This window comes from Portunus trituberculatus, chromosome 21 (assembly GCF_017591435.1).
Source record: "Portunus trituberculatus isolate SZX2019 chromosome 21, ASM1759143v1, whole genome shotgun sequence".
In the NCBI taxonomy this organism is placed as follows: domain Eukaryota; kingdom Metazoa; phylum Arthropoda; class Malacostraca; order Decapoda; family Portunidae; genus Portunus; species Portunus trituberculatus.
Window position 1 is genome coordinate 15522652 of NC_059275.1, and position 21472 is coordinate 15544123.

The window sequence follows — 21472 nt, forward strand, 5'->3', positions numbered from 1 at the left end:
CCTACCACAGCAGCAATAGAGCGGTCGGAAAGGAAACTTGAGACGAAGTTGCAGAGGGAGGGATAGAAACCATAGGAGGGCAGTTTGAAAATCAAAGCTTTATGCTAGACTCTATCAAAAGCTTTTGATTTGTCTAACGCGACAGCAAAAGTTCATCGAAATCTCTAAAAGAGGATGACCAAGGCTCAGTCAGGAACACCAGAAGATCATCAGTAGAGCGATCTTAACGGAAGCCATACTGGCGATCAGATAAAAGATCGTAATGTGACTGATGTTTAAGACCACAGATTAAAAAACTTCAGACAAGCAAAAGATTAAAGCTATAGGACGGTAGTTTGAGGGATTAGAAGGGTCACCCATTTTAGGAACAGGCTAAATGTAGGCAAACTTCCAGCACGAAGGAAAGGTAGAAGTCGATAGACATAGTTGAAAGAGTTTGGCCTGGCAAGGTGCAAGCACGGAAGCACAGTTTTTGAGAACAATAAGAGGGACCCCATCAGGTCCATGAGCAATCCAAGAGTTTAGGCCAGCAAGGGCATGGAAAACATAATTACGAAGAACTTTAAATGTAGGCATGAAATAGTCAGAGGGAGGAGGAGAGGAAGAAACAAGCTCTGAATCATCCAAAGTAGAGCTGTTAACATAGGTTTGAGAGAAGAGTTCAGCTTTAGAGACAGAAGAGATAGCAATGGTATCATCAGGATGAAATAAAGGAGGGAGAGATGAAGAAGTAAAGTTATTGCAGATGTTTTTGGCTAGATGCCAGAAGTCACGAGGGAAGTTTGAGTTTAAAAGATTTTGACATTTTCTATTTATGAAGGAGTGTTTGGCTAGTTGAAGAACAGGCTAAGTATGATTCCGGGTAGAAATATAAAGTGCACGAGATTCAGAAGATATAAGGCTCAAGTACCTTTTGTTGGCAACCTCTCTATCATGTATAGCACGAGAACAGGCAGTGTTAAACCAAGGTTTAGAAGATTTAGGTTGAGAAAAGAATGAAGAATTTACGCCTCCACGTCAGACACTGTCACCTTTGTTAAGTACTCAGCACAAAGAGATGGGTCTCTGGCACGGAAGCAGTAATCATTCCAGGGAAAATCAGCATAATACCTCCTCGGGTCTCCCCAGCTGTCAGAGGCAAAACACCAGAGACACCTCTGCTTTTGGGATCCTGAGGAGGGATTGGAGAAATAGGACAAGATAGAGAAATGAGATTGTGGTCCTAGGAGCCCGACGGAGAAGATAGGGTAAGAGCATAAGCAGAAGGATTAGAGGTAAGGAAAAGATAAAAAATGTTTGGCGTGTCTCCAAGACGGTCAGGAATACAAATAGGGTGCTGCACCAGTTGCTTTAGATCAGAGAGGAAGTTGTGGTATGGGTTAAAGTTTGGAGGACAGCGACGGTGCTGCCATCTGCTAGAAGCGAGTACTTTCATAGAAAACGTTTTTAGGAGTAACTTAAGAAGATTTCTCCCATGCTTCCTCCCCACCCCCTATTTTTCCCTGCATTTTCTCATGGTTATGAACTTATAAGGCAAATAAAACATATATATATATATATATATATATATATATATATATATATATATATATATATATATATATATATATATATATATATATATATATATATTATGTGCCCGCCTCTGCCTGGGCCACACCATACTCCTCACTTGCACCGCCTATGTCTGTCTCGTGACCCCTTCTACCCTTGGTGTAGGACTACCCCTGAGGCCATGGAACATTTCCTGCTTCAAAGCCCACGCTTCCACTCTCAATATACATACTGCGCTACAACGCTCCCGGCCATCACAACACTCGACCTGCCCACCCTCCTGGCGGCCTCAGGCGTCCGCCTCTCCTGGCAACCTGCTGTCCTTTGCCTTACTTGTGCCTTCTTGAGGATGACTGGCCAGCTACCATGCCTGTGATACCCACACATGACTACCCCAGGGCTCATAAGGATCCATAGATCTTCGTGGCCTCTTTTGGATACTTATGAGCCCTGGGTGTGTGGGTTTCGCAGGCGTGGTAGCTGGCCGGTCTTCCTCAAGAAGGCACAAGTAAGGCGAAGGACAGCAGGTTCTCAGGAGGGGTGGACGCCTGAGGCTGCCAGGAGGGTGGGCAGGTCGAGTGTTGTGATGGCCAGGCGGAGAGCAGGGAGCGTAGTGCAATACATATGTTGCGTGGAAGCGTGGGCATTGAAGCAGGAAATGTTCCGTGGCCTCATGGGTAGTCCTGCACCAAGGACAGAAGGGGTCACGAGACAGATGTAGGATTTGCAAGTGAGCACTGAGCGTGGTGTGGCCCAGGCAGAAGCAGGCGATGGCTGATGTACCTTGCACTCCTTCCCGTGACTGACTATCCTGACTGTTTGAATCTTGTAACGGCGCTCATCCTCCCCCTGCTGATGGACCCCCCCATTCCTCACCCCTTTACTTCCTGCGACCCGCGCGCCATCTGTTAGAAGCTAAGCTTCCTCCAGCCTGCTCAGGGATTCTATATCTATAAGGATAAATGGGTTCAATGAGTGGGCTGGAGGAATTGATTAGGGAATTTAGCTTTTCACAGATGGTGCACGGGTCGCAGGTAGTAAGGGGGTGAGGGATGGGAGGTCCATCAGCGGGGGAGGATGAGCGCCGTTACAAAATTCAAAGTCAGTCAGTCACGGGAAGGAGCGCAAGGCACATCAGCCATTGCCCGCCTCCGCCTGGGCCACACCACGCTCGATGCTCACCGCCTACGTCTGTCTCGTGACCCCTTCTGTCCTTGGTGTAGGACTACCCCTGAGGCCATGGAACATTTCCTGCTTCAATGCCCACGCTTCCACTCTCAACATATTGCAGTACGCTCTGGCTCTCCACCTGGCCATCACAACACTCGACCTGCCCATCCTCCTGACGACCTCAGGCGTCCATCCCCTCCTGGCAACTTGCTGTCCTTTGCCCTACTTGTGCCTTCTTGAGGAAGACCGGCCAGCTACCACGCCTGTGATACCCACACAGGATTACTCCAGGGCTCATAAGGATCCAAAAGAGGCCACGAAGATCTATGGATCCTTATGAGCCCTGGGGTAGTCATGTGTGGGTATCACAGGCGTGGTAGCTGGCTGGTCTTCCTCAAGAAGGCACAAGTTAGGCAAAGGACAGCAGGTTGCCAGGAGGGGTGGCCGCCTGAGGTCGTCAGGAGGGTGGGTGGGCATGTCCAGTGTTATGATGGCCAGGACAGAGAGCCAGGAACGTAGTGCAGTATGTTCAGAGTGGAAACATGGGCATTGAAGCAGGAAATGTTCCATGGCCTCAGGGGTAGTCCTACACCAAGGGCAGAAGGGGTCACGAGACAGACGTACGCGATGCAAGTGAGGAGTATGGTGTGGCCCAGGCGGAGGCGGGCAGAACACACACACACACACACACACACACACACACACACACACACACACACACACACACACACACACACACACACACACACATATATATATATATATATATATATATATATATATATATATATATATATATATATATATATATATATATATATAAACATGTTTTATTTGCTCTATAAGTTCATAACCATAAGAGAATGCAGGGAAAAATAGAGGGGTGGAGAGGAAGCATGGGAGAAATCTTCTTAAGTTACTCATAAAAACGTTTTCTATGAACGTACTCGCTTCTAACAGATGGCAGCACTGTCGCTGTCCTCCAAACTTTAACCCCACAACAAAACTTCCTCTCCGTATATTCCTTGAGCCCGCTCATTGAACCCGTATAATATCCTTATAGAATCCTTGGGCGGAAGTTCCCATGGGCCCAGTCTCCCCTCATTCTCCAACCGAATAGGTCAGTGCTTCCCTCCCGTTCTCGTAAAAATTTAACGAACTTTTATAATTATTAATTTGTGCTTATAATCATATCATTTAATTACTTACGAGTCTCCCCTTATTCTCCAACCGAACAGAGACGACTACTCTCTCTCCCAGTATTATACGTGTGTGTGTATTATATTTTTAATACATTATGTAGGAGGAAAGCGAGATTATTGATAAGGCGGCAGTGTAGGGTGAAGCGAGGGGGGAGGATAGCCACTCACCTTGGTACATCCTCCCCCACCATTTCTCCTCATGATGTAACTAGGCCCAAAATTAAGTATTTTTGTTCGAGGAAGTGGCACCATGTGGTACACTTTTCTCTGTTAATGATACATGGCGGCCTCAAAGACGTATAATTGTTTTTCAGTGTTTCTTTCCATGAGCTGTGAAAGCCGCGTGTATCGCCGCCGCATTATGCTAGGCTGTGTAGTGATTATATTTTGTAAATTTTTTCCCTTTGTGTACTTATTTTCTTGTAAGGGTGTGCATCCTCTCTCCGGTAGCTGGACTGTAAAGAACAGACGTGATTTATGGGGGAGAGAGATTCATTTTATGTCATTTCATCAATTTATGGCAAAGTTTTTGTGAATTTGTAGTTATGCAATCAGTCAAAATTAAATTGAAAACTAGTGCCTGATAACGGCAGCTTCCCTACCATTTTATGTAAAAAACAAAATTTAAAAATCTATAATCTTTCCTTTTTATTCATTGTAAGTTTATTTAATTTAATTTATTTATTCAAATCAGCTTCTTCCCCCTCCCTCCCCCGCATTACATAAGCATTACATAGCTTTTATGGCATCTTTCTGTTTCAGTATCGTACAGATCGTCGATGATGACCGATTGTACTGCTTTACGAGATCACTCACACGAACACCACTCTCATGTCCTGCTTCATTTCGACTAAATTTTTTTTTTTTTTTTTTTCTCAGAGGACACCTCTCCAGTTCCTTTCTTAGAACTCATGGTAAGGGTCACAAAAGAAAAAAAAAAAGGAAATAAATGTAATGAAAACAACACAACACAAGAGCGCGGGATCAGGTCTGGATAGTAGGAAACACGTGCTGTTGATGTTGGGCGGTCTTGACCACTCGGCTACCCAGCGGGAGCATCTGGAAAATCTCATAACTTGGATTTTCTCTCGCATGTCGGTCAAGATTTTTGCTCGAAAGACATCTCGTGTATCGAATTTCTCGTAAATAGAATAGCTGGTATGTAGAAGGGCCACTGTATCTATCTATCTATCTATCTATCTATCTATCTATCTATCTATATATATATATATATATATATATATATATATATATATATATATATATATATATATATATATATATATATATGCACTGTTTTATATAAAAATTACTTTGACTTTTCAGGAGCACAGTACGCGACTGACCTGCTCAGAGTAGAAATAGAGCCAGACTGCATGAGAAGTTGAGAAAGAATGCACTTGCTCGTTCTCACAGTCGAGAGCCCCTTAGTTGAAATTGTTTGTTCCCCTCCCAAAATTATTGGCAGTCGTCACAATAGACTGGCGCGGACGTAATTAAAAAATATTTTATTAACATTACTATTGATATTACATTAATGAGAGACATTTTTCCGAGCAGGTCAGTTCTCTCTGTCGACTGGAGTGAAAATTTCGTGTTAAAACTTTGATTACATAGCGATTGAATTTAGTGTTTTTAATTCACTGCTGGCTACCGTCTCTCTCTCTCTCAGACAATCTCGATACCGTCTATGTCTGTACGTCTGTATGTCTGTGATATGCCCACGTATGCGTAGTTTACATTTATAACTTTAATAATTACTAACTAACAATGTCCCTGGCACTACATTACTATCACTGTCAAAACCACCACCACCACCACCATCATCGGCATCACCTACACTGGTGCTACCACAATTCCTGCTCCTGCTTAGCATGGCCTACCCACATACGCGAAAAAAAAAAGTTATAAAATTAAGAGCTTGTTTGTTACCACTTCGATAGCTTCTTAATGCGTTTCACACACACGTCAGTGAGGGGAATCTGGATGGAAAAAATAAACAAACAAAAAGGAGCATGACTGAGTAGCAAAAAGCAAAGTATAGCCATTTCAAACATAAAACATTGGAATAAAAAAAGTTATAGTACGTACCAAGATAGAGTGCGCACCTCGGGAATTACTGTACAACTAGGTAATACCTGCACCGGAAAGTGACTAAGCCAAGAGTTATGTTTCCGGTAGTGAGCGGGAGCAAATTACCTATGACGACAGGGCGATTCCTACAGCTAGAAAAGAAACGTTTGGTTGCTTTATTTTTAGAATTCCTTGTTAATGGCGAGGGTTAGTAAGCCACACTGACACGTCCCCGGGTTCGTTAATCATAGACCCGCTACAGCTAAAACTGGTGTTGTTGGTCCGGGAGCCTGTAAGAATTCACATAGGCGTTGGTGTTTCTTCATGTCCATCACAATTTTGCAGAGCTGGGCACTTCTGTACCTCGGTCCGCTAATCCGCTCCTCCGTACCTGCGGACCACCAAACGAAGTGCGGAGGTCCGTGTGCGTAAAAATTTTCAGAAGTGCGGAAGTAACAGATACGGAAAGGTGATTTTTTAAGTCCGAACCTCCACACCTGAGACAGCTAGGGAAAGATGAAATTTTAAGCACGTATTTATATATATATATATATATATATATATATATATATATATATATATATATATATATATATATATATATATATATATATATATATATATGTGTGTATGTATATATATATATATATATATATATATATATATATATATATATATATATATATATATATATATATATATATATATATATATATATATATATATATATATATATATATATATATATATATATATATATATATATATATATATATATATATATATATATATATATGTGTGTGTGTGTGTGTGTGTGTGTGTGTGTGTGTGTGTGTATATATATATATATATATATATATATATATATATATATATATATATATATATATATATATATATATATATATATATATATATATATATATATGTTGCGGTTATTTTGCGAAATCGGTGATTTTGCAAAATTCCCGGTCATTTTGCAAATATACCAAAATCGTGGTATGTTTGCAAAATCACCTTAATCGTGTGGTTACTTTGCAAAAAAACACACAAACAGGTTATTTTGCAAAAATGTCAGGTTACTTTGCAAAAAAACATGATAACCGGGTGTTTTGCAAAATCCCCCATAATTTAGTATGTCACTTTGCAAAATAACAAAATATATAACCACAGCAACTGGCAGTTAGTTCTCAGTCGGGCATTAGTGAAGGTTCTTTCATTCGGTGGTTCACGCTTCTGCTTACAAGGAGTGAAGCTAGGAGTGGTGTTCCTGTGGTCTGGTACTCTACTTATTATCCAGCGATGGATGGAGTGAAGGTGAAATTTGACTCAGTGCTGTCTGAAGCACAGGAAAAAAAGTCCTATAATGCATCGGGTTTAATGAAAAATGTGAATACGAGGAAATTGTTAACCAAATGAAAGAACTTGAAAACCTGAGGTAAAGAAGACTCAAAAGGATTATCGGCTTCTAAGAAAATACGATGTCATGGAAATATCCGTTGAAGGGACAACAGTGCAAAAACTGGTTAAAAAAGGAACTGTTCTTAGATACGTATGTTCTGAAGATCTGTTTGATGCCATTAAAGCTGCCCATCTTGCAAATGGACATGGAGGGAGGAATATTCTTTCCAAAGCACTGAGTGAAAAATTTGCAAACATAACTATAGATCAAATAAAAGTCTTCCTGCAGTTCTGTGAAGAATGTCAACTGAAAAAGTCCAGTGTCCGGAAGTCTGTGGTTGTCAAGCCAATTCTCTCGAACAGCATGAATTCAAGGTGCCAGGTATGGAAAATGAAGCTCTCTTTATGAAGTAGGATATTCTCTCTTTCTCTTTGTGCCCTGAATGAACTTTATCTAGTCTGTTCAGTAAACCAACAAATATTAGTGGATATTATATATTACAGGTTGACTTGATTGACATGCAGAGTCAGCAAGACGGGGAGTATCGGTTCATTTTGAACTACCAAGATCACCTAACTAAGTTTGTGTGCCTCCGACCTCTGAAGACGAAAACTGCTGAGGAGGTCGCCTACCACCTGGTAGACATATTCTGCGACAAAGGTGCTCCTCATATCCTACAATCTGACAATGGTCGAGAGTTTTGCAATAAGGTATGTTCAGCTGTGATGGGTTGTGGGGCTGGGGAAACTAAGAAGAAAAAATTTAGTATCGTTATTACCTCCGCCTTTGTTAAAGAGTGTCAGATTAGCTCAAAACCCATCAAATACATTAACATTCTGTTTTAAGAACTTTCACTTTACTTAATGCTGCTCGTATTTTTTCAACAGTTGATTACGGAAGTCCTCGTCCTGTGGCCCGGGTGCAAGTTAGTCCATGGCAAACCACGTCATTCTCAATCTCAAGGTTCTGTAGAAAGGGCTAACAAAGACGTTGAAGCAATACTTGCCTGCTGGCAAAAAGATTATAACACAACAAAATGGTCTGAGGACTGCGCTTCGTGCAATGGCAGAAGAACACACGGTTTCACAGAGGAATTGGGAGAACACCCTATGAAGCAATGTTTGGCCAGAAATCTCATCTTGGCGTTACTGCAACGAATTTACCGGAGGACGTAGTGGATGGATTAGAGACGGAGGAGCAGCTCGCTGAAGCATTAGCAGCTGATAACATTCAGGACAGCACAACTTCCATGTGCAAGGACTGTGGAGGTCCTTGCTCTATGGATGATGATATCTGCCATCTCTGTGAACGAAAGCTGGGGATTCAAGCTGAACGAGAAGGAGCTAGAAGAAAGCAACACAGTCAAGCAGAGAAAATGCAGCTGGTGTCAACTATGCGATTCAAGAAAGCGGAGGTCGGTGACAGTGTAATGGTTCCGATCCCTCTTGTTGATCGTGGGCGCGCAGAATTCCCTAATGCGAAGGCTGTTGTACTTCAAGTGGATGACAGTGGGACATGCAAACTTGGAACGAGGCACGGGATTTTGAAACAACTTTACTCGAGAAATCAGTTCACTCCTTGTGAGCAGCAGTTCCTGTCAATTGATGATGTGCCCCAGGAAAAAGAGATAAGCTTACGTGAAGTAGCAAATGCAGATTCTGTGGGCCATGGACAAGGATTTATAAAGTGTACCTGCTCTATGTCTTGTAATAACAACAGATGTAAGTGTTTTAAAAAAAAGAATGTCTGCAACAGCCGATGCAAATGTGGTTCTTCATGTAAAAACAAGTAAACTTTAATAATTCTAAATTGCTTCTTTATCTTTGTATTAAAATTTGTTTATTCTTCTATAGTAATGTCAACTATTTTGGTAAAGTACTTGAATACTTGATATAAAACAATATTTATTTATTGAAATAAAATAGAAATGGTCAACGTCTACACTTTTTCATCCAAAATGAAAGAACCTTTACTGATGCCCGACTGAGAACTAACTGCCAGTTGCTGTGGTTATATATTTTGTTATTTTGCAAAGTGACATCCTAAGTTATGGGGGATTTTGCAAAACACCCGGTTATCATGTTTTTTTGCAAAGTAACCTGACATTTTTGCAAAATAACCTTTTGTGTGTTTTTGCAAAGTAACCACACGATTAAGGTGATTTTGCAAACATACCATGATTTTGGTATGTTTGCAAAATGACTGGGAATTTTGCAAAATCACCGATTTCGCAAAATAACCGCAACATATATATATATATATATATATATATATATATATATATATATATATATATATATATATATATATATATATATATATATATATATATATATATATATATATATATATATATATATATATATATATATATATATATATATATATATATATATATATATATATATATATATATATATATATATATATATATATATATATATATATATATATATATATATATATATATATATATATATATATATATATATATATATATATATATATATATATATATATATATATATATATATATATATATATATATATATATATATATATATATATATATATATATATATATATATATATATATATTTTTTTTTTTTTTTTTTTTTTACATTACAAGGGCACTGGCCAAGGGAAAACAAAGTGTTGGAAAAAAAAATCCCGCTGGTTGCCAGGCCCTGTTAAGAGGAAAGTAGGAGAAAGAGAAAACAAAAAATCTAAAAGGAGGGTCCAGTTAACGTAAGAGGTGTCTTGACACTCCTCTTTGAAAGAGTTTAAGTCATAGGCAGGTGGAAATACAGACACAGGTAGAGAGTTCCAGAGTTTACCAGTGTAGGGAATGAAGGAGTGAAGATACTGGTTAACTCTTGCATTAGGAAGATGGACAGAATAGGGATGAGAAGAAGTAGAGAGTCTTGTGCAGCGAGGCCGCAGGAGGGGGAAGGCATGCAGTTAGCAAGTTCAGAAGAGCAGACAGCATGAAAACAGCGGTAGAAGACAGATAAAGATGCAACATTGCGGCGGTGACTTAAAGAATCAAGACAGTCAGTTAGAGGAGAAGAGTTGATAAGACGAAAAGCTTTAGATTCCACCTTGTTTAGTAAAGCTGTGTGTGGATCCCCCAGACATGAGAGCCATACTCCATACACGGGCGGATAAGGCCCTGTACAGAGCAAGCAGCTGGGAGGGAGAGAAAATGGACGAAGACGCCACAGGACACCTAACTTCTTGGAAGCTGATTTAGCAAGAGTAGAGATGTGAAATTTCCAGTTTAGATTTTTAGTGAAGGATAGACCGAGTGTGTTTAATGTAGAGGAGAGGGAAGTTGAGTGTTATTGAAGAAGAGAGGATAGTTGTCTGGAAGGTTATGTCGAGTAGATAGTTGTAGAAATTGAGTTTTTGAGGCATTGAACAAAACCAGGTTTTCTCTGCCCCAATCAGAAACAAGTGAAAGATCAGAAGTTAGGCGTCCTATAGCATCTCGCCTTGAGTCATTTAATTGTTGTTGGGTTGGGCGTCTGTTGAACGCTGTTGAATAATGCAAGGTGGTATCATCAGCATAGGAGTGGATAGGGCATTGAGTCAGATTTAGGAGATCATTGATGAATAATAGAAAGAGAGTGGGTGATAGGACAGAACCCTGTGGAACACCACTGTTGATAGTTTTAGGGAAGAACAGTGACCGTCTACTACAGCAGCAATAGAACGATCGGAAAGGAAACTGGAGATGAAGGTACAGAGAGAAGGATAGAATCCGTAGGAGGGTAGTTTAGAAATTAAAGATTTGTGCCAGACTCTATCGAAGGCTTTCGATATGTCAAGGCCGACAGCAAAGGTTTCACCGAAGTCCCTAAAAGAGGATGACCAAGATTCAGTTAGGAAAGTAAGAAGATCACCAGTAGATCTGCCTTTACGGAAACCATACTGGCAATCAGAGAGAAGGTTGTGAGCTGATAGATGCCTCATTATCTTCCTATTAAGGATAGACTCAAAGGCTTTAGAAAGGCAGGAAATCAAAGCTATAGGGCGGTAGTTAGAAGGATTGGAGTGGTCACCTTTTTTAGGGACAGGTTGAATGTGAGCAAACTTCCAGCAAGAAGGATAAATAGAAGTAGAGAGACACAGATGAAAGAGTTTGACCAGGCAGTGAGCGAGTTCGGAAGCACAGTTTTTGAGAACAACAGGAGGGACTCCATCCGGACCGTAAGCCTTCCGAGAATCAAGGCCAGAGAGGGCCAGGAAAACGTCTTTATAAAGAATTTTAATTTTAGGGATGAAGTAGTCAGAGGGTGGAGGAGTAGGAGGAATATGCCCAGAATCATCCAAAGTTGAGTTGGTAGCAAAGGTTTGAGCGAAGAGTTCAGCTTTAGAAAAGAAGAGACAGCTGTAGAGCCATCTGGATGAAGTAAAGGAGGGAAAGACGAAGAAGTAAAGTTGTTAGAGATATTATTGGCTAGATGCCAGAAATCTCGAGAGGAGTTAGAATTGGAAAGACTTTGACATTTTCTATTGATGAAAGAGTTTTTAGTAAGTTGGAGAATAGATTTGGCATGATTACGGGCAGAAATATATAGGGCATGAGTTTCAGCAGTTGGATGGCTACGGAACCGTTTGTGAGCCGCCTCTATCATTGACAGCACGAGAACAAGCAGAGTTAAACCAAGGCTTTTTAGCTTTAGGGTTAGAGAAAGTATGAGGAATGTATAGCTCCATGCCAGAGATAATCACCTCTGTTATGCGCTCGGCACAAAGAGAAGGATCTCTGACATGAAAACAATAATCATCCCAAGGGAAATCAGAATAGTACTGCCTTAGTTCCTCCCACTTAGCAGAGTTAAAATGCCAGAAGCACCTCCGCTTAGGCGGGTCCTGAGGCTGCACTGGAGTGATAGAACAGGTAACGGAAATTAGATTGTGGTCGGAGGAGCCCAACGGAGAGGAAAGTTTAACAGAGTAAGCAGAAGGGTTGGAGGTTAGGAAAAGATCAAGAATGTTGGGCGTGTCTCCAAGGCGGTCAGGAATACGGGTAGGGAACTGCACTAGCTGCTCTAGGTCATGAAGGATAGCAAAGTTGAAGGTTTGTTCACCAGGTTGGTCAGTGAAAGAAGATGAAAGCCAAAGCTGGTGGTGAACATTGAAATCCCTAAAATGGAGATCTCAGCAAAAGGAAAGTGAGATAAGATGTGCTCCACCTTGGAAGTCAAATAGTCAAAGAATTTTACATAGTCAGAGGAATTAGGTGAGAGGTATACAGCACAGATGAATTTAGTTAGAGAGTGACATTGAAGTCTTAGCCAGATGGTAGAAAATTCTGAAGATTCAAGATTGTGGGCACGAGAGCAGTGGTGTCGTTACGCACGTATGCGCAACATCCAGCTTTGGATTGAAAATGAGGATAGAGCAAGTAGGAGGGAACAGAAAAGGGCTGCTGTCAGTAGTCACAGACAACTGTGTTTCGGTTAGGAAGAGAAGATGAGGTTTAGTAGAGGAGAGGTGGTGTTCCACAGATTGAAAATTAGAACGAAGGCCACGAATGTTGCAGAAATTGATAGTGAAAGTATTAGATGAAGTGTCAAGACACCCAAGGTCGACAGCAGAGGGGCAGTCCGACCTGGGGACATTTATGGTCCCTCCCAGAGGGGACTCTGAGGCAGGGCGTGGTGAAGCCATTATTAAATTTTGATTTGAAGAGAGTGTAAAAGTGTAAGGTGTTGTAGTGTAGTGTAGGAAGTAGTAGAAGTTGTCTTTAGAGGGCAGGCTGCAGCTGCTCAATTGTATAAATGAGACCACAAAGGGAACCGGGAAGAGAGGACACGGGAATCACTCAGTCTGCAGCACTGCCTACATCCCCGTAAGTACCTCTCCTGGAGTATTCCACCGGGCGGCAGGTGACTACTGCCTACTCCAATATATATATATATATATATATATATATATATATATATATATATATATATATATATATATATATATATATATATATATATATATATATATATATATATATATATATATATATATATATATATATATATATATATATATATATATATATATATATATATATATATATATATATATATATATATATATATATATATATATATATATATATATATATATATATATATATATATATATATATATATATATATATATATATATATATATATATATATATATATATATATATATATATATATATATATATATATATATATATATATATATATATATATATATATATATATATATATATATATATATATATATATATATATATATATATATATATATATATATATATATATATATATATATATATATATATATATATATATATATATATATATATATATATATATATATATATATATATATATATATATATATATATATATATATATATATATATATATATATATATATATATATATATATATATATATATATATATATATATATATATATATATATATATATATATATATATATATATATATATATATATATATATATATATATATATATATATATATATATATATATATATATATATATATATATATATATATATATATTTATATATATGTGTGTGTTCGTCATTCTCATTTCTCCTTCTACACAAGGTTGTTCAATAGCCTACTTAAATGTTTTCAGAGATGTCAAAAAATATTCACCAGTTTCAGTAGGCACTCCTCTCAAGGATTACTTCACGTGTAAGTTGTTGGCCAGGTAAGCAAGAAAATAAATGAGTTTCCACACAAGATATTTCAGTATCATATTTTATTTTTTTTCCCTATTAAACATTTATAACTTGACATAGTAATACAGACATTATCATATTTCTTATTTATACCCAACACGAAATGTCTATTCATGGCTAGTGAAAAATACAAATTATAAATTCCGCCACAACTGAAGGTAAGGCACAATAAGTAGAAAGGAGACACTTAAGTAGCGTTTATCTCGCCCAGAGCCATACAAAAATGTGGCAAGCTTTCTCACTCTGCTGCTATGAAATGTGGCTCGCCCGCAGTGGGCCTTGAAAATCTGAGGAAGCTTTTGAGAGAGAGAGAGAGAGAGAGAGAGAGAGAGAGAGAGAGAGAGAGAGAGAGAGAGAGAGAGAGAGAGAGAGAGAGAGAGAGAGAGAGAGAGGAATAAGAAAAGAACTGGTTTTAACATCCGGATCCGCCTGTAAATATATTACTTCCTAACTCAAGACCCATGACGTAACTTTTCTTTCCTATAAATGTGTCGATAACTTTGATATGTTGCGGACGGACAGACAGACAGGCGAACATGAATGACTAATGAGCAATGTTATCACAGTGGGAGACTAAAATTAATACAGCCTGTTGGTCACTTGTTTCGTGATTCAATGGAACTTGAGTCAGCGGTGAAGGGTATAGAATAATGAACGCCTGGCTGAGATGGGAGGAGGCCCGTGTGTGTGTGTGTGTGTGTGTGTGTTTGTGTGTGGCAAGATGGAGGTCTTCATGGGTGACTAGCACAGACCACCACATCACCACTCAGGGTCTCAATGGATATAACACAGCCTTGGAATCGTTTCTCTCTTCGCCACAGCTGTACAGCATCTAAATCTCTCAAAAGCACGTTATTCACTGTTTCAAGATATACTGTACTGCCTCACCATACCCAAAGTATTAGGAGACGTGCAAACTCGCATTTCCACTTGACTTCACACTGTGTCCACTCTAGACCGACTCTAGGCCACATCCTTCAGTACACCTAATTCTTGTCAACTAACTTGTTGTTACGCACAGTTTTCTTGTTACAGGGCCACAGAATGTCACTCTATAGCACAGTACGGCACTGTGATCCATACTTAACTTAATTATAGTACTGACACGAGATCAAAGGAATATGTACGTAGACTGGAAGATGTCGCAAATAATGATGATGATGCCAATAATAATAATAATAATAATAATAATAATAATAATAATAATAATAATAATAATAATAATAACAATAATAACAATAATAATAATAATGATAATAAAAAAAATAATAATAATAGCGATAATAGTGACATTATGGTTATTGTGAAAAATAACAACCTACATAAACACAAACCAAAGGTCACATGCGTCTCCTAACCCTGCGATGTATTCCTCTCTTCCCTACTATTCCCTCAGGGTCTGCTCAATCCAGTTCCTGTACTTAGCCACGGAGGTGTACACGCCGGGCACCCCCTCCCTGCCGCAGTCCCTCGGCCCGTAGGAGACGATGCCGATCTGCGTGAAAGGCGGGGCTTGGGAGGCAGAGATTACCAAGGGGCCGCCAGAGTCCCCGCCACACGAGTCCTTACCCTTCACTCCTCCAAAGCACACCTAGATGAGCAAGACAAAGTGCGGTTATTTCTATTGGCATGTTCTTTAGTTGGGCCAGTCTTTGAAAACTTGCCGTGTAACTTTTATACCGTTAGAGTAAAGCAGTATGGGAATATGATTTGCATCGACAGATAGAATAAAGAGAGAATAAAAGATTGCTGTTATATTTTCTGGGAGGTAAAACTGCTTAATGTACACATTTTCTTGCCAAAATAAGTGTTTGGAAAGAGATTGTGAAAATCTAGCAGAAGAAGGGTTAAATCACTCAAATTTATAGCTCAGAGAGAGAGACCCACCTGTTCATCCAACACTCTGCCCTTGTAGGTTGTATTGCAGACGTCGTTGTCCACCATAGGCAGGTACACTTGCAGCAGCACATCGCTAACAGTTCCATTCTCCGTGAAGCCCCAGCCAGACACCACTGCGTTCCTTTGGTCCGCGGCGGACCGCACGTTGAAATCCTGCTCTGGCATACACACTGGCTGGATCCACCCTGAGGGAAAGAGTTATTTCAATGATATCTAGAAATACGAGCGCCACTCAAGATTAAACAATATCGATGTGCAAATCTCGTGTTTAAATCAAAGGTCGACAAAATTTCTGAAATTCTGAAGATGCTTCGATATTTGAATTCTGAAACTTATTTGACAAAAGTGTCAAGCAGTGTCGGTGTTGCATTGTGTATGTACTTACTGTTTCGCCTAAAGTTGATAGGCGTGGTGAGTCTGATGAGAGCAATGTCGTCTGACACTTGAGCGCGAGAGTTATAGTCTGGGTGGCTCAGGATCTCCTCATATAAAAAGTCCTGCGCTGGTTCAGGAGCACAGAACTCGAAACCCGAGTCGGTGATCTCGCAGTCCTCATCAGTGGACAGGTCCCACTCTCCCAGCCGGATGATATCCCTGAAGAGAGAGTAATCACAGGAAGTTAATAAACAAATAATTATCTATCGTATACGACTATACGTTACCAATTTAATAACTTCCTGTACATTTCAAAAGAAGAGGAAGTTCTGAACTTTATTCATTACGGAGGTGTGGTGACTAATGACCCATGCAGCCGTCAGGCAAGGGTGATGGATGTACTCACGGCTGCTTGGGGGACACGCAGTGAGCCGCCGTGAGCACGTAACGCTCGTTGATCACAGACCCGCCACACAGGAAGTCGACTTTGTTGGTCAGGGCGTCTGCAAGAATTCACATTAAACACATAATACTTACAAAGTAACTGAAATTAATCCATAAGTGATACAATAAACAGCAAGAAGACCATCGTGGTGGACGTCGGCCACACACACAACACTTTCTCTACTCACTGTTATAGCCGAGAGCAGCCATCCAGGGGTATTCCCCGAGACGAGTCTTGTTGCCTCCATGGACCCTATTGCCCTGTAAATTGGCAAATTGACCGCAGTCCTTAGGCAGCAGGCCGGAGACGAATGGCTTGGGGGTGGGGTTGGGGGTGGGCGTGGGCGTGGGACTGGGCGTGGGTGTTGAGGATTCAGGACAGCAAACCTTTAAGAGGAAAACGTAAATTTATTTATTTATTTATTTATTTACAGAAGAGAGAGAGAGAGAGAGAGAGAGAGAGAGAGAGAGAGAGAGAGAGAGAGAGAGAGAGAGAGTATAAAACATGGAGGTATAATAGTAACGCATGAGTAGTTCATAATACACACAAATCAACAAACAAGGACGGAGTGTGAATATTGCCTTACCAGGGGCATGACACCTTGGAAGGCACACGTCGCTTCCTGAACAACTTTAACGTCAGCGGTTCGTATTAGCGCTGCCAGCTCTGAGCAGGTTTCCAGCGGGATGCATGGCCGAGGACAGTCCGTTTCTGGAGAGAGAGCAAAGAATGTTATACATACAGATGTGAGCTTAAGGAAGTAGTGTGTTTGTGGCTGCAAGTGCATCCTTCAAGTGAACTGTAATAATTCTAACTGTGATCTGAACGTTACATGTAATTATATGAAATTATCATCACTATCATTTTCCCATTGATTCATTATTTCTCATGAGAGCAAACTTTAAAGTATATAAGAGTTTGCACAACACATGTTTGTTTTGGTTTGACGTCAATGTGTTGAGAAAAAAATCAAGTAAGTATGACAGCCAAACTTACTGAAGGAGACAGCCAAGTGCAGCAGCTGCATAAGCAGGAAAATCCGTCCCTTCATCGTCGTTTTGCGTCTGCGCTCTGTTGAACGAGATGATTGTGGTTGAAGCAAAAGTAATGAGAGAGAGAGAGAGAGAGAGAGAGAGAGAGAGAGAGAGAGAGAGAGAGAGAGAGAGATGACTAAGAATAATAAGGAAAATCCTGCTTAGCATTGCCACACCTGCCCCGTGAAGACGTGGGCAGAGGGCGAGGTTGGTGGCAGCGGCCAGCAGTCATTGATACCACATGCACCCACGTAACTTCACAATTACATTACTCGCGTTGGAATGGGTTGTCTTGTTGGGTCTAAGCTAAACTCAAAACTAAATAAATACACGAAATAAATAAATAAGCAAGTGAAATAATAATAACTGGGGCGAATATCAAGTGACGCAATTTTCTCTACTGATAAGCTGCATTCCGAGAACTGCAAATCTTGCGGTTATAATCTAATGCAGAGAGAGAAAAAAAAAAAAGAAAGAAAAAGAAAAACGTAACCTTATATGAAAAATCCCTTACCAACAACTAGACATACTAAAAATATACAATGAGTCCCTCGGGATGAAACAAAGAAGGGCGATGGTGAGGCGAGTGTTTTCTTTCTAGACCCTTCCCATGACCTTCCATGGATAGCACACCCTTGTCTCCCTCCACCACTAGCACGTGTTCTCTCACTCCTCAAATTGCCCAGATGATTACAGTACTTCCCCTCACTCCCTGCACGATATCACCTTTTTGTCTACGAGAATTAGCAGGCTCAGCACACTTGTACACTTATCACACTTCTACTCACCTCGGCGTTCCTGGCTCACTGGCGGCAGGAGCGCATTCACGGTGACATTATACTCGCGGCCCGCCACGCAGCCGCAGCGCAGTTTCCGATTTCTTCCATTGCCAGAAAGAAAGCTGATTATTGTGAAGTCAGTGACGCTGAATTTTTATGCTAGAGGGGAGGAAACGTGCAATACTACATGTTACCGAGAGTGATGTTTGAAAGTGTATGGGAATACTACATTTAATGTTTCACTGTTGTTCCTGATACGTGCCAGTGTTCTATGTTAGAATGCTGTCAAATAGTTACTGTGCAACTTTATTCCCACTAACACAACCTGGCTCATAGAAACAAAGTGAAAGAATCGGATGCGAAAAATAAAAGACGGAAAATAACAGAAATGGGACGGGGGAGGGAAATAGCACACTGCACAGTAGGAAAATACCTCTCAGGGATGAGCCACGGGTGGAGTCATACTGGCAGACGGGAAGAGAAAGTTTACGTTAGTCAGTGAACCGTGATGAGTCTGGATGACCTGGAAGGGTTGCTAAGCACAGTGCTTATCTACACTATGGACACCTAAAGTAATGGGAAGCAACGGACTGATCATAAGGAAACTCATCTCAAGGTTGTTTTATTTTTTTTTTTTCTGCGTCATATCAACGAGGAAAAAAAATAAAAGCAATCAGATGAGTCACAAACAGGTTTGGGAGATCTCGGAGTAACACGTAAGGCAGTTCTCCAGTGAATCCTGATTGACTGTTTCTTACTCCACTGTTCACCCCTGAAAAATCAAATAGTGTTACATGAAACATTCGGTACCGTGAAACACTCGAAACTTTCAGAAGTAGAAATTTCAAAGCCCACAGTATTCATTGAACATTTTTTTTTTTTATTCTACTTATCATTTTATGCTAGAAACTGTCGCCAGAGGTCATGATAAAGCGCTGAAGCGTCTGAAAAAAAAAAAAAAAGCAAAACGTTTCGAACATATGTATACCACTAGAACTGTGTTTGACCCTTGAATCATGTAACGCAATGTTTTCCATAAACATTACCACTTCCATAAACAATACCAGGAAAGGTGACGTAAAGCATGGCAGCGGGGAGAACTCAGCAACGTTTGGTGAAGAAAGCTTTTCCTGTCTGGTTGCCTGAGTTTATTCTACAGCTGACTATAGTAGGGAAAGGCTTAGACTTATACCTATCGACTGTACAAGAGTCATTAAGGCAGACATGTCAGCTTGTGGCCAATCCTTAGCTGGGGTTGAAGAGAAAGCACCAACTATCTCACTATGCTGTGGGTCAGATCGGTCTCGTGCCGGCCCCTCGCGGCCAAGAGCCAACCGCTTACCACGGATATCCAGCCCCCAGACTTAGTATAAAGTGCCGTATGTAACTTATGTATTACACTCATTTTACTTTTTCAATGCTGCTTAACATAGCGTTTCTTTTGCACAAAACTTGAGAAATTTCTTTTGATCAAGTGCCATAGTCTATCTGTCAACATTTTATTGATTAACATTGAAAAATATATACTTTGAAAAATATTTTTTCGGCCTTGTAAGTAATTGTTATAGTGTTTTTTTTTATGTGAACTGTTTTATATCGTATAAAAATGTATTTCTTTTCTGTGACGATTTTAAGCATGATGACATATTTGCTTGAGATATATTTGTGTGAAATTCATAATCATATCACACTATAAGTACAAATTTCCGAAGATACAGCATATCGGATGTTGCAGGTTGATGACGTGCAATGTTTTGTCATTTGATGTCAGAGGAAACATGAAAATAAAAGTTCTATATTTAGCGTTACACGTGGACACCTTCCTGTGATACGGCCAATGAAGTCTTGACGAGGATGAAGTCTTGACGAGGATGATGAGGGAAAACCACAAGCTCTCTATTGAGTGGCTGACTGATTGTGATGTGCTGCGACATTTAGCATGGTACAGCACCAACCCTGGATTGATTTGATGGTGTGCAGAGAAGTGATACAAGCGGAAGGGAGAGAGTGGAAGGGGGAGGCCCAACAACAAAGGTTACTGACGCAGTGACACACACACACACACACACAGAGAGAGAGAGAGAGAGAGAGAGAGAGAGAGAGAGAGAGAGAGAGAGAGAGGGGAAAGGAAGAATCACCATTCACGATCAGTCTAATGTTGTCACCAGAGTTCAAGCAGTTCAAGTACACTGCGAATGAAAGCCACGTTATCCTCACAGCACAAAAGCAAAAATGGTGTTTGGTAATGTTTGAAATAACATGAGTAGTCTAACAGTGTATTTTGTCTTAATGTAACGCGACGAGACATGTTACATTTTCAAAGATACAATTTTATTATTATTATTATTATTATTATTATTATTATTATTATTATTACTATAATAATAATAATAATGATAAAATAGCAACAATAATAATAATAATAATAATAATAATAATAATAATAATAGTAATGACAATAATAGTAAAATAGCAATAATCATTATTATTGCTACTACTACTACTACTACTACTACTATCATTATTATTATTTTACTACCTAGTTATGGTAGATCAAAATACTGATTTGATATGTTAGACTTAGCATTCCTGCAAGATGTTAAGCTAGGCCATTTTGAATTAAATGTCAGTGGTTGACAGCAGGAAGAATAATACCATCTGAGAAGGAAGTGATGACATGTCACTACATTGTGATAAATTACCTATCTATTCCACAAGTATCACTGATAATTGTGAAATAGATAGAACGAGCCACGCTTGTTCA

The 21472-nt window shown here is 39.7% G+C and overlaps 2 protein-coding genes across 2 annotated transcripts; one reads left to right on the plus strand and one right to left on the minus strand.

The window, feature by feature from the left end:
* The first annotated feature begins 3199 nt into the window (after positions 1-3199).
* Positions 3200-15110, plus strand: LOC123507013. The gene is given in 7 exon segments (XM_045259509.1): positions 3200-3247; positions 7173-7316; positions 7690-7782; positions 7905-8111; positions 8289-8442; positions 8445-9122; positions 14998-15110. Coding segments are annotated over 7 exon segments (1437 nt in total).
* On the minus strand, positions 14182-18801 carry LOC123507081 (phenoloxidase-activating factor 1-like). Its single transcript, XM_045259635.1, has 8 exons — positions 18718-18801; positions 17892-17966; positions 17482-17606; positions 17083-17281; positions 16857-16953; positions 16461-16669; positions 16064-16260; positions 14182-15767 (listed from the first exon to the last, which is right to left on the minus strand). The coding sequence occupies exons 2-8, from the start codon at positions 17944-17946 to the stop codon at positions 15561-15563; spliced, it is 1089 nt and encodes a 362-aa protein (XP_045115570.1). The 5' UTR covers positions 17947-17966; positions 18718-18801; the 3' UTR covers positions 14182-15560.
* Positions 18802-21472: the final 2671 nt, after the last annotated feature.